Genomic DNA, 15,153 nt, shown 5'->3' on the forward strand with positions numbered 1-15,153 from the left:
TAGTAGTGTTACTTCTAGCATTATCAAACAACACTCTATAAAGGCAACCATTGTATTGAATGTTATCAAATAATTTGAATTGTATAGGGTAATGTCAAACACTGAGATTTTAAAAGGTGCAGAAGACAGATAAGCTTTATATAGCCCAACATCCTGTCACCTTATTGAATTTTGACAAGGTTGGCCTACTTTTGCAAACAGTTGAATTGCTGATTGAATTTAATTGAGCACTTTTCTTGACTGCAGGGAAGTCTAAAGTGCGGCCCATGGGCCATTTCCAGCCAGCAGCTTGTTTTTATTTGCCCTCGGTATATTGTAAAAATACAATTAATTCATTATTATTGAGCTAGTGTATATTATTATTGTATGTATATAACACAAAGATAAGATTTTGACGTTTTGTTCAGATAGCTTAGGAATGGATTAGTGTAGTTTTAGCATCTTTAATGCACAAAATGTACGATGAAGATAGGAGAGAAAAAGTCCCATTCATTCATTCATCGGCTGAAGACGAAAGCAGCTCAGACCTCCTGACACACTGCCCAGTAGTGTGTGGATGTAGGATGGAACAGAACATCTACACGGAGGAGAGAGAGGGAAGATGGAGGAGGGAGAGAGGAATGGCACCCTCCCCACCTGCAGCTGCGCACCAACATCAGCCCAGTCACATTTGGACTCCAGAACTGCGCGCCCATTATGAAGGAGCTCCTGGAGAGCGACTCGTAGAGCTAAACCACTCGGTGCCTCCTCCGCTCCATTGTCCCCCTCTCACTTTTATGCACTGGGAGATGGATTCCAGGCTGCTGATTGGACCGGAGATGCACACGCCGGACCCGGTAGCTGGAGCACCGTGGAACATGAGCTCCATCAGTCCACACCGGCTCATGGACCTGGTCCCGATCGCCACAGCGGTGAGTATACCTCTTTTACGCCCTGAGTGCTCCGTGCGCAATGATTCATCCAAATGAGCCACTCTTGAATTTGAACGAAAGAATGAGTGGATGAGGATGGAGTGAATCACTCCATTCTCCCCTTTCCATTCATTCACAAGCAGACCTGAATGAACGCACTGGGTTTGTTCCAGCTGGCGTATTTCCCTCCTTTCTCTCTCTTTCTCCCGTAGTGGTCTTAAGGCAAAGCAGCTGTGGGTGTTTGCATGTCTGTGTGCCACAGAAAGAAAAAAAAAGAGCCTAATTATTTAAATCTGTGAAGATCATCACCTTACCTCACAGTGTGTTTAATGATCATCTTGACATATAAACAGCTGTTTATTGAAACAAAAACAGCATTGTACATGCATTGGCTTGTTACAGAAAGAATGCAATGAAGTTTAACAGCAGGGCGGGTGTTTTGCTTTCTGACTCCCAAAAGAATCAAGCTGGCTGAGAGTGCACACCCTGGAGGAAAGTCTTTTTTTTTTTTAAGGCATGCAGGCAGCAGTGTAACCATGCGGCAATGGCATCAACAAAACAAGGAAGCACACTGTTTGTACGCTGGAACCTTGGTTAACGTCATTAAATTGTTGCAGAAGGTCCAAGTGTAACCGAAATGGATGGTAACTGTATCCATTTTTCCTTATAAGAAATATAATGTAAATCCAATGAATCCGTTTGAGAAAGCCAAAAATGTTAACTTTATAGCGATACAATTGTAGCTTTACATGCAGTAAAATATTACAAACGCATATAAATGATGAATGAAAGAGTTAAATGAATAGTTAAGGTTAAGATTCTTGATATGAGTGTTCCCAAAGACATGATGTGGCAGCAAGACACCACACGGACACTACCTTCCTGTTTTGTCAGGACTTAATTCTTGAATTCAATAGTGTTTCTCACCTCGATAACCCAAAATGGAGCCAAAGAAAGTTCAAATTGCTAACATTTTGATAAAGAAGGTGAAAAACACTACTGAACTGAATTGAAGAAATAACTCATGACAAAACAGGAATGCAATTTCCATGTTTTGTCTCGCTGCCACATCATGTCTTTGGGAACACTCACATCAAGAATCACGTCTTCATGAACGTAAGAGTAACTTAAATGTTCAGTTATGACTTTCATCCTTCATTTATGTGTACAGGTGTCCTTTGCAATATTGTGGTTCGATTATCGCTCCCTCGCTATATCGCAGTTTTTCAGAAATTAGTTAATTAATTAATGATGGCTGTTAGGTGGTAGAAATACAAGTGATACGTAGCATTCTGGTCACGAGGTGGCAGTAATGACGGAACAAATCTTCCTCATTGTCACTACATGACTGTGAGATGCATTCAGGGACACTGCGAACATCACAAGAATGTCTTCATTATGCATCTAAATAAACAGAAAGACAAAGAAAAACAACAAGTGGATATTCTTATCACTCACTTTGTAACTCTAAATGCGGACGTACAATTTGCTGCATTTAAGTATACTCAGAAATCCCATAAAATACACTCAAAATGTGAAATCATCTTAAATGACGTGGTGTATTGGAACGCAACCCCTCATTGCTCATAATAAAACACATTTAAAGTGTGATTCTAATGTTCTGCTACCGTTAAAGAAAGTAGTAGTGGAGTAGTAAATAGATTTAAGACGTGTGGTAAGACGTGTGGGATCTTTTAGCTTGATTGAAATTTTTAATCCATTTGGAGCTGTTCATACATGTAAATATATATAATCCATTTATCTTTCTTTCAATAAAATACAGTAAAAAAATTGCACATTTCAACAGACAATGTTGATTAATCATGATTAATTCATTTGAAACCCATGATTAATCTGATTAAAAATTGTAATCATTTGTCTGCACTAATAAAAAGTGTATTTATGATAGAAATTGAAGCACCTGATATGGATGTACTGTATATGTATATGTTTGTATCCCTGTGAGATACACTGGAATGTAGTGTATGGTTTTGTTGGTTTACAACAGCATTTTGTGATTATTTTGGTGAAATAAAAAACATAATTTTACTTATAGTAATTTTAATTTAACTCTTGTATTTTTTTTTTCTTCATGGCTTCATTCTTAATACAACTGCAGCTACATTGTTGAGGCACGTCTTGCATGTATTGTGCTGCTTTACACGCATTCTGGCAATAATAAATCCCAATATTCCATGAGACCACACAGCGTCAAGTGGGGAAAAAACGAATGAGACACACTTGCACTGTAAGTAGAATCAAGAGGCCGTCATGAGATGTGTGCACTTCCAAGGAGAAGTCCTTCAGAAAATTGAATGGATTACGGTAAACTGTAAATGTATTTTTTAAAACAGAAATTTTTGTCGACAGCACCTGATATTTACAGTATATTGTTTATTTCTCTTGGAGATCAATGAAGTATCTAATCTAATCCAGCATTAACAGTATCAGAATAAAATCAAATTAGGAATTAGGAATAGTAGTATGGGCCTTTGCTTGCAGGCCCACAATTATTATATAATGACTGATGAAGAAGTTAATAGGTGACAGTAACATAGCTGGATCATGAGTGAGTACAGGTGAATTTCTGACATTTTGGCATTTTGGATTGAATAATTTGACTATCCCAAGGCTTTATTAAGAACAGCAAGCTATAACTGCAGTACACATCTTGTTCACTAGAGTTAAGATAAGATAACTAAAACTATATTAGTGTGCGAATTTGTTTGGAGGGTTTTTGATGATTTTGATGCATTTATGACCTATTTTGAATACTTAAATGATCCAAATGCGTTATTTTCTGAAGCATTTATAGCAAAAAGCAGCCAATGCAATGGACTCATTGCATCATGTTTTAATGCCTCTTATAATGCTGCAGGTAACACAAAACAGCGATTTATTACTGAAATGTAAAAACAACTAATGAAACTGCCACTGTATCCAACTTGATTTATGTGTACTGGGGTTCTTTTTCATGATTTTGTGACATTAATTTACAATGGTTCAAGGATCCAAAGGTTTTAATGGCGTATTGCAAAACATTCTTGGTTTAATGGCTCTCATGATGCTTTCAAATACCACAAAACACGACATTATTACTAAAGTATGAAGACAACAAATGGAAACTGTAATGGGAGTGTATCTGATGTTGACGTTTTCTGACATTTGTTTTGCCACGATTGAGGGGTTCAAGGACTCAAAGGCTTGGATGGCATGTGTATTTATTGCAAAACTTCAATATTCTTGATTTAGGCTGAATCCCAATACTACCGCTTACCCCTCAAATTACCCCTTACCCTTAGGTTTTGTGCATTCACGAGAATCAAGTGGTGTTCCAATTCTCCTTAAACCGAGGGGTAAGGGGTACACACCCCTTGAAAACAAGTGTGGTCGGGGAGCAGACTTGAAATGAAGGGGTAGGCGAAGCGACAACACCCGCTGTGAAGACAAAAGCGCGGAGACCGAAAGAAGCATATAAATGTAAGTAATTACAGTACGCATGATTACTGATTTTCACAGTAACATCATTCACGTTTTATTAGATATTCAATCATTTGCTACTCCATGTAAATATTCACCATGTTTTGAATTGTTGGTTTTCACTCGGTATAACTAGCTGGCTAACACCAATATCTAACTTCACTGCTATCTACTGCATTTCATAATGATTAGACAATGATTGGACATCCCCCGCTCTATACTCCCGAGCTCCGTGGAAGCGCTGAGGCTGCTCGGATGCACCTCGCCCGGCCACGGCAGGTGGCTATCCCCGCTAATAAGTGTACAGTGCCGTTTTATATTAGCTATCAAATCATTCATGTAACACAGCACATCGTAGTGAAGTCTGTTTGCTGTGAATTCTAGCCACACTAGTGCACCAACAATTGTCATGGTGAGATGTGTTTATTGTGTTCAGCATACAGTATGGATGGTCAGGAAGTGAGCTAAATAAAAGACGTAAACAACATGGCCATATGTGGACAGAACACCACATTATCAAACTTTAGTCAACTTTTGGAATCTAACGTTGTCCCATCTATTTTTTTAACCATTACTTGATATTTGTTTTGAGCACACTATTACTGCACTACTAATACTATTATTATTGTACTTACAATGAGTTAATAGTTGTAGCCCACCAATCGTGCATATGTGTCATTCCTGCAGGAGATGCTGAGCCAGCTGAAGTCGGGCCTCCGCCACACCATAGAGTAGTCCAGGACTATTCAAGCGCTACATTCTCAAGAAAAGTCAAATGCAACAAAATTCCTTTCTGGACTTTCTTACAAAAGTATCAGAGAGAGAACATCAATGACAGTAGGAGAGCAAGGCCAAAACAGGGAGGTTTTTAATCCTTCAAATTATGCTTGATAAGGTTTATACATTTGTTGATGAAGTTCGTCATATTGTCATTTCTATTTCATATGTATTTTTGATACATTTTCTATTTTCAGAAATGTGTTTACAGCGCTGCTTGTAAGCTGTTATTTATTACAGTTGTTGGTTGTTTTGCAATAAATGTCACAGTTTGTAAAAATATGTTTCATTTTTATGAATTGTTCTGTATTTATTGTTGTGAGGTTTATGGTTGGAAACATTTATTATGAACAATTTAATTAGCGCATCAGCCTATGTCAAAGCCAGCAAGGGGTGAAGGGTGATGATGTAATGACGATCAAGTGGTGGCCCACTTCTTAGTGGCTTCTTCCCCTTGGCCCGAGCTTTTAAGGGGTAGGGGAAGAGATAAGGTGAAGGGCTAAGGGGTAGACTTGGGATTCGGCCTTCGTACCTCTTATGATGCTGCACATACTACAAAACACTGGTTTATTACAGAAATATGAACATAACTAATGGAACTTGAACTGGATTTGCAAGTACTTGAGTGTCAAAAAGGGATTGTCTGGTGATTAGGATGTAGTTTGCCGTATTCACCACTAGGTAGAGCAGCCTGCACTCTTGTTATTCTGTCTGAGAAAATCCAGAATTTCTAACAATTTGGTTGCCTTATCATGGAAGCCCGTTTCCGCCACTTAAAGAGAAAAAAAATCCCAGTGGTAAGTCATAATTATGAGATAAAAAGTCATAATATGAGATATAAAGTTGAAATCATACTAACCTCTCGGCCACCGTGCAGCTAATATCGCTTGTTGTCGGCATGTTAGTTATGTTAGTTACTTCTTCACCGGTCTGAGCTTTTCAACAAGCATGAAGCAAATTATATGAATGGATCTTTTTTATTTAAAAAAGAAATTGTGATTGTATCTGAAATTCACTTCATTTATGAAAACCAATTTTCATAAACAAGATCAGAATTATTTTTTGGCATATCTCATAATTATTATGTTCCTATCTCCTATCCTATATTTTCGACTTTTTATCTCATAATTGTGACTTTTTATCTCATAATATCAACTTTTTATTTCATAATTATGACTTTCCTATCTCATAATTATGAGTTTTTGTCTCATAATTTCGAGTTTTTATCTCATAATTGTGACTTTGCTATCTCATAATGCTCAAGCATGTTTCCTGGTCACCTCTGAGCTGCCCCTGTAGGATTAGAAACACGTGTGTTGTGGTGACAAAGAGACAGTGATTGATTGCGTGTCCACAAGCAGGTGTTCCCGTAGAGATAGTTGTTGATTATTATTAGCGTTGCGTGTTAGCCAGCAAACAAATGAGCTCAGAAGTTGCTGGAAAGCATCAATCTGGCAGCTGACTGGTGCGCTGATTAACGGCCTGTGGGAGGGAGACACGTGGCACACAATCAGCTCATCCTTGAGTGCAGCCTTCACCCTTTCTCGTGTGACCCGTAGACACACGAGCGCCACGAGCTTTACATAACTGCCACTCTGAAGGTTTGCTTCTTATTGTTATATCTACTATACTACCACACTGCAAAAACTTCATTTCAAGAAAGTAAAAAAGTCCCATTTTAAGCAACCACATCTTATTTTTTCCTAAAAAGAAAAAATATCTGGTCTAGCAATTTTCACTTGAGAAAAATAATTTTATATTGAGAAAGTATAGCTCGCCATTTCTTATGAAGATATTTTTGCCAGAAATTAGTTTTTTTTCTAATAACAAGTTAAAAACATAATTTTGACTATTCTACAAATAATATAATAAATTATACTAAAATTAAATTAAATTAAATTAAGAGCAAAAACTGCTTACTAAACGTTCTAAATTTAAGAACAGATTCACACACAGAAAATATATCTAAAGATTTGCTGATTTCGGAGCAATGCAATTTTTATTCAAGAAAAATAATCGTATGTTAAGAAAGTATAGCCAGTTCTTATGAAAATATTTGTTGCCAGTAATGATCTATTTGTAATTAGTTATTTTTTGTAATAACAAGCAAAAAACCTTATTTGGATTATTCTTCAACAACAGATTAAGAATATTTGTCTTATATTAAGAATAAAACTGGTTTCTAAACTTCCTAAATTTAAGAATAGACTCACACACGGAAAATAAATGATTTGCTGATTTGGGACCAATGTGAAGGCTGCACAGCAAATTTCATACACCGTACCAAGATTTATTCAATTAAATGTAGTCATAAAATCTGTGTAAATGTGTAAAATGATTAAACCTGATCCAAGACTCTCTTTTAATCTAGTTTATAAATGTAAAAACTAGTGAAATTACATGCAAATCATGCCAAAAAAGAATTCTGATAGTGTTTATGACAATAGGTTTTCCTAAATTAAGTGAATCTTAGATACAATCACACTCTTTTTAAATAAAAAAGTTCCATCCATATAATTTGCTTCCTGCTTGTTGAGAAGAAGTAACCAACCTAACTAACATGCCGACAGGTAAAGGCATTAGCTACGTGGTGGCCAAGTGGTTAGTGTGTCAGTGCCACAATCAGGCAACCTGGGGTCAACTGATTTGATGCAAGAGATTGTTTTATTTGTTTTATTTTTTAAAAATCTCAATCAAACAGCAAACTTGTTTAGCTATTTACTGGGGAATTTACCAAACTTTTCCCCCTTTCACGGCACCCTTGAGTAAAACATTCAGGGCTATTAAAGAAATTCACTTATGAAACAAAGTTAAAGTTGTTGTTGTTACCTCACTATTGATTCTCTTGCTAGACACAAGCCAACCAAGCATTTTGTTACCGTTGACCACATTCCATTATCCGTATCTGAGCATTGCTATAATCAATATGTCATTATCTAAAAAAGAAATTGTTTTAAGAAACAGAATAGGTACAGTCATTAAAGCAGGGAAAAACTCCATTGCAATTAAGCCTTTGGCTGACTTGTATTTACGGTAGTATGTACGAGTACAGTGGTACCTCGGTTTTCCTTATTACAGTAATACAGTAAGTAATACAGTGGAATATTTGGCATAGAAAACCAGTTTAAATTTAATTTTTAATTTAAACCATCTAAATACACTTTTTAACATTATTAGAGCCCTCTAGACATGAAATAACACCCCTATAGCTACTATTACACTCCTATTACCCAATATAGTAGACATAATCAGAGAAAATAAGCCATGTAATACAGTTTACCTTATAGGGGAGCAGAATTGGGAGTTAGAGTTGTGTTTTAGCATGTTGTGGGCTATGGTCGCAACAGTAACACATGTTATTATTATGATTTTTATTATTATTATGTTATTATTATTGTGCCTGCTGTGAGATTATTTAAACATGCAATAAAAGCATGTTGTTCTGGCAATCAAGTCTGGTGCTTCTCCATCCATCCATCCATTTTCTATACCGCTTATCCTCACTAGGGTTGCGGGGGCATGCTGGAGCCTATCCCAGCTGACTTCGGGCAACAGGCGGGGTACACCCTGGACTGGTGGCCAGCCAATGGCAGGGCACATATAGACAAACAACCATTCACACTCACATTCATTTAGAGTCACCAATTAACCTCACCTGCATGTTTTTGGAATGTGGGAGAAAACCCACACACACACGGGGAGAACATGCAAACTCCACACAGAAATGCCCAAGGGAGAATCGAACCCAGGTCTTCCCGATCTCCAGGCTGTTACTGTGTTGGCCAACATGCTAACCACTAGACCACCGTGCGGACAATTGCTGACACCTAGTGACCAATGTCGAATACTACATCCACAAGTTGAATGGTCTTAATGGCTTTAGCTGTATTTGTATTTTACTTGATTCACACATTTTTATGCTTGGAATGCTTAATGCTTAATTTGGGGAAAAAATATGTCCAATTTGCTTAAATATACATATTTTTTGAGTAATAAACAAGCCTTAGTCAACCACAAAACAGCAATCATCAATTAATTATTTTTTGGGGGGTCTAATTTTATTTCTAAACTGTGGTCGCTGGGCCGCACTTTGGACACCCCAGTCATATTCGCTGAAGAAAAACAAAACAATGAAACGATACAGCTGTCTTTTAAGATGTGTAGAAAAGCCTTTTTTCCTCCACAGGGCGACATCTAGAGGTGGGTCGTTTGGGGCTTATAAACAGGCTCTTCAGAACAGGGGTATCCAAAGAGCCCACAAGTCATTTATTATTGGTGCGCAGAATGTTAAATAAAAATTAAAACACTAAAAAAACATAAAAAACGGGAAAATAGAGCAAAAAGGAACAATGTAAAGAGAAGAGGCTGAAATGAAAGATTAGTGGTGTTTAAAAGCCCAGTGTCGTCTCAAGTGCGGTGCTGGTTCATTGTACTTTGCCTCTTCGCCCGTGCTGTCACATAAGGTTCCTCCGACCTGTCGATACCGCCTTTGACTACAAGTGTATTTTTTGTCACAGAGCCTTTTTCACCGCTGTCGCTTTCTGTTTGCTTAATTAAAAGACTTTTATTTTCCCACCGCTGCCTGTCTCTGCATACTGGGGGTCAAGCACTCGACAGCTCCACAGCCAGATCGTGACACTACTAACAACATCTCCACGGAGTCCAGTTGTAATATTTGGAATATGCCGAGGGATCAATTAAAGGACAAACATGGAAAGGGTGTCAATACAGAAGCTGAAGCTGAGAAAGAAAAATGATAGGTGGAAATAACAATGCCAACATTTCACTGACACCAATGCAGTGTCGTCATGCATACGGAACACGAAAAGCACATTTATGAACGTATTTCTGAATGTTTACCTCTCTGAGAGGCTCACTTAAAACTCCGCTTTGTTTATAAGAAGATCTCCTCATTTTATGTCAGAACTCCTTTGCACACATTTCCAATTAAAGCGCACGTCATCGCACATTGTGCATAGATGAGCGCTGTTTCTATTCAATAGTCGCCTTCATTGTTGTTAAGCCTTTCTACATTTCCCCATGCATGCATACACACACGCAGAATAGCTCCCATAGATTTAGCGTCGCTTTACATATTGATCATTGACATTGAGGGGATGGGGGGGGGGGGGGGGGGGGGGGGGGGGGGGCATGTGGTGTCACGATTGGGTGACTCAGTTCAAGTCTTCACCATGGCAACAAAACAGCCCAGCAAGAAGAAGCAATTGCTGCTGGTATAGTTTTCTTTTTTCTAAGGCTGAATCCCAATTCTACCCCTTACTCTTCCCTTTCCCCCTTGTCTTACCCCTTTCCCTACACCTTTGGGCCAACGGGCCTCTAAGAAACATTGCTTCCCAGGAAACGTCAAGAGGTCAGTTCTCCTCCCATTCCTGCACCTCGGCTCAAAAAGTGTCAGACTTGCCCCGTGCCCACTGCACGTGGTTTGAAGTCTCAGACGCCCCTGGAGCCTACACCACACAGCTTCAAGCTTCAGTCCCTCCCAGTGCCTGTGCCGTGTTGCTTGAAGTCACAGACTCCCCCGGAGGCCACACCTAGCTGCCTTGAGCGTCATAACCCACCGGTGCCCGCCCCACGGCATTTCACGCCCATTCCAAGACCACGCCTGAGGCCCCGTGCAGTTCCATTCGGGAGGGCAGAGCGTGTGGAACTCCTGGCCTGCCTCCAAGCCCCCGATGCCGGTGAACGGCGTCTGGGATCCGCCTTCGGAAGGGGTGGGGGCTAATAATTTCAGCTGTGCACTGGACGCACATTCCATCCCACTTGTGGAAGAGGGGGATGGTGCCATCTGTTGTGCGTCTGAGGAACTACAGTACGCTCCTGCAACTGCTAGTCGAGACGCAGAGCTCGCTGTAGCTGGTCAGGAAGCACACCCCACACTTGCTCTTACAAGTCAAGATGCAGGGCTCACTGGATTGAGAAAGGACACAAAGCCCGCTCCTTCGTCTGCTAGCCAAGACGCACTGCTCGCTCCTGTTCCTGCAAGACTGGACGCAGTGCTGACTTCTCAACATTCAAGCTTGAATGCAAATCTCAGTCCTCCACCTGTAAGTTAAGATGCAGGGCTCACTGCAGTGAGAAAGGACTCACAGCCCTCTCCTTCGTCTGCTAGCCAAGACGCACAGCTCGCTCCTGCTGCTGCTACCCAAGACAAACTGCTTGCTCCTGTTCCTGCAAGACTGGGCGCAGGGCCCACTTCTCCGCACGCAAGTTTGAACGCAAAGCTCAGTCCTCCACCTGTTAGTCAAGATGCAGGGCTCACTGCATCATAAGAAGACTCACAGCTTGCTCCTTCTGCTAGCCGAGAAGCACAGCTCAGTCTTGTAGCTGCAAGTCAAGCTGCAGGGCTCGTTGCAGCAAGCCAAGAACAGTAGCCCGCTTCGCCTGCTCCCCCTTCTTCAAGTCAAGAGGACAAGACTCCTCCTACTTATGTTCCCCCTTCAGTTCCTGTCCTGGCGTTTCCCACACGTCAGCCGGCTTTGCCTGGAGTTCCCGTCCTGGTGTCTCCAGCACGCCACTGTGCTCCAACTCTCGTTCCTGTTCTGGCATCTCCCATACGCCAGTCGTCCTCTGAAGTTCCTGCCACAGCTCAGCTCTCCTGCCTCCTCCACCAGGCCCACCATGCTGGCCGTCCTCCGGAGGGGTCCCGCTACGGGCTCCGCCGGACCTGCCATTCTGCCCGACCCCTGGAGGAGTCCCGCCTCCTCCAACAGGCTCACTATCCTGGCCGTCCGCCGGAGGTGTCCCACCTCTTACTCCGCCGGACCTGCCGTTCTAGCCAACCACCAGAGGGGTCCCACCTCCTTTGTCAGGCTCACCCTCCTGGCCGTCCTCCGGAGGGGTCCCGCCACTCGCTCCACCGGATCTGCCATTCTAGCCGACCGCCGGAGGGGTCCCACCTCCTTTGCCTCGCTCCTCGACTCTGATAAACGTGCAAAGGGGGGTAATGGATAGAATTGCGATTCAGTTTAAATCTTACGTCCAATATTGCACATTGGGTCAGTGAGGGTGCAACACACTAGAAAAATGGACACTCTAGTGTGTACAAGTACCGTAATCCCTCGCCACCTGCGCTTCCTATTTTGTGCAGTTTGTATCTCATAATGTCGGCTTTTTATCTCATAGTTATGACTTACCATTGGGATATTTTCTTTCTTTCAGTTGCGGAAACAGGCTTCCATATGTTCAAGCATAAAAATGGCTAAATGAACTAAAATACAATTATAAGGCATTCAGAAGACGCATTCAAAGACAAGGCCCAAACTCAAGGCCCAGATTCGGCTAGTCCAAACATTTTATGTGGCCTGCGAAAGCCTTGAAGTAATCAAAAAGACACTTACATTTTATTTTTCATTATTAGATTTTTATTAATAATTATTTTTGTTTTTTACTTTTAAATAGTTGTGTATATATAAGCCGCCGTGCCCAGAGAAAACCCACGCGCACACGGGGAGAACATGCAAACTCCACACAGAAATGCCCAAGGGAGAATCAAACCCAGGTCTTCCCGATCTTCAGACTGTGACTGTGTGGCCAACATGCTAACCACTAGACCACCATGCGGCTGTTTTCTATCGTCTAACTATGAAAATATTCAATTTATAAATAAGGAATCCTACTTTGCGGAAATTCATTTTGGTCTGGAACCAATTAACAAGCGATAAACGAGGGCTTACTGGATATGTATGCACGTGTAAATGAGGGAGGTGTTGGATATTTGCAAAGGAAAAGTGAACAGCAGACAAAACACATTTGAGTGCCCTTCTACTCGTAAAGCATTCATAGGCAGATGTTTTTGGAGTTGGGACGTGCACATTACAATTTCTTCTGCTGCACAAAAAATTCAGTCATTTGGGGAGGATTTGTTATATTGCTCAAAAGTAGAAGCTCTCCAGTGTGTGAATAAGCAATTACTTTTTTGTTTGTTTGTGTAAAAGCTAGCTCTTCTACTTCTGAAGCACCGCAAACAAAAGGGTGAACAAAACTACTGTGTTGCCTGTGTTATTTTTCTGACATATAAACCCCATTATTAAAACCCATAAGTCAGATTGACTTTCTCACACAGGTCAATTATTTGTATGAAAACTTTATGGTGTTAAGCTGAATTCCCACTAAATTTTGTACACACCTTTAGAGGACTGGCAAGCACATGTGTGTAGAATTTGAGCAAGAACATGGTCGCCATCAAGTAGCATGTTGGCCACACAGTCAGGAGATCTAGAAGATCTGGGTTCGAATCTCCATTGAACATTTCTGTGTGGAGTTTACGTGTGTGTGTGTGTGTGTGGGGGGGGGGGGTGTTTCTCCGGGTACTCCGGTTTCCTCCCACATTCCAAAAACGTCCATGTTAGGTTCATTGGAGACTCTAAATTGTCCATAGGTATGAATGTGAGTGGGAATGCTTGTTTGTTTATATGTGCCCTGCCATTGGCTGGCAACCATAGCATTTTGAACACAACCCATGGGGGCGCCACAAATGTAATTTACAGTCATGTGAAAACTCCCCCCAGCATTTACTGTATGTTGTACCAGTCTACACACAATAGTTACTTAACCTTTGACATGCATATTTGTGCTTTTTTTCATAGAATGCCATCACAGAGCAGCCTCATGTTGAACTTTGCTGTCAATGCTTCCTCTTATGATTGGAAATATAGACGGAACAAAAAATGCAATCATGTTTTTGAGGCTATGGTATAAATGGGATTTTATACAGGAAGCTTGTTTGGTGGATTGCATTCTGACCTCACTCATCATATTTTATTTATAGGGCTCCGTGGCCCCAAGCCACCCTTTCCCGACGGTAGACGTCCCAGACCACGCCCACTACACCATCGGGGTTGTCATCCTTGCCGTGGGCATCACAGGCATCCTGGGGAACTTTTTGGTCATTTATGCCTTCTGCAGGTAAACTATTACACCATGCCTTTTTGTTACATAATACCTGGAATACTTAATAATTGCTCTAATTATAGACATGTTAGCCTGTTATGTTCTACAGTAAATATGAAAGCTCATATTCTACAGTATACCAACTTATTTGACCTCTAATCATGTTTTGGAGTGCATGGAAAAAAGTAGCTTTTCTTAACCACATGCTCATTTATTAACAAAGTATTTTGCACAGCCCAGCAGCAAGAGAACCAATGTTGTGAGAGCGGCAAGGAGCAAACTGCTCAGCCGGCATTAAAACGCTAATTAATTTATTGTAAATAACAGTGCAGAAAGTGTAACGCGCATGACTGTCACACCGACAAGCTGAGTAGCAACATTTTAAAGCGCACACAGAGGTAGATAAAGCTGCTGTATGCTGACCACTCGTGATACTTCAAATGAGCCTACTGCCATTTTGTGGAGTTGATTAAAAGATATATATTAGGTGGTTGCCCTTTATTGACAAGCTTTGTGCACAATACGGGAGCAACAGAACTTCATTATAAACTGGACTTCATGGACTTCATTATAAACAACAGTACACACAGGAGTTCCACACCGACAGCTAAATAACATTTTAAACAGCATGCAGAGGTAGATAAAGCTGCTGGATACCGACCAATACGTGATACTTCAAATGCAGCTACTGCCATCTTCTAGAGTTAATAAAAAACTACATCAGGCTTTATTAACAAGTATGTTGCACGACACAGCAGCAACAGAACCAATGTTATAATAGCAGAAAGTAAACTGCTCAGCCAGCACGAACAGCGCTGATGAGTTCATTGTAAACAACAGTACGCCAAGTGTAACACACATGAGTTTTACAGCAACAACTGAGTAGTAACATTTTAAAGCACATGCAGAGGTAGTTAAAGCTGATTTAATACTTTGAATGTTGCTACTTTCACCTTTTGGAGTTAACTGAAAATAATACATCAAGAGGTTGCCTTCAGCTGTCTTTGACCACATGGTCATTTATTAACAAGTCTATCGCACAACACAGCAGCAACAGAAACAATGTTGTATTGGC

General features: G+C 40.7%; 1 protein-coding gene across 4 annotated transcripts in view; it reads left to right on the forward strand.

The window, feature by feature from the left end:
- Window positions 1–601: 601 nt before the first annotated feature.
- LOC129177519 (melanopsin-A-like) overlaps window positions 602–15,153 on the forward strand; it is a 39,914-nt gene continuing 25,362 nt past the window's right edge. For all 4 annotated transcript variants that reach the window (XR_008569632.1, XM_054768743.1, XM_054768744.1 and 1 more), the window contains exons 1-2: window positions 602–911; window positions 13,957–14,093. Coding sequence is in view for 3 of the 4 variants with exons in the window: in XM_054768743.1 (XP_054624718.1) it covers window positions 621–911; window positions 13,957–14,093 (428 nt within the window). In the remaining variant the exon portion in view is untranslated. The remainder of the gene's footprint in view (window positions 912–13,956; window positions 14,094–15,153) is intronic.

The sequence above is a fragment of the Dunckerocampus dactyliophorus genome, chromosome 2, assembly GCF_027744805.1.
Source record: "Dunckerocampus dactyliophorus isolate RoL2022-P2 chromosome 2, RoL_Ddac_1.1, whole genome shotgun sequence".
Lineage (NCBI taxonomy): Eukaryota > Metazoa > Chordata > Actinopteri > Syngnathiformes > Syngnathidae > Dunckerocampus > Dunckerocampus dactyliophorus.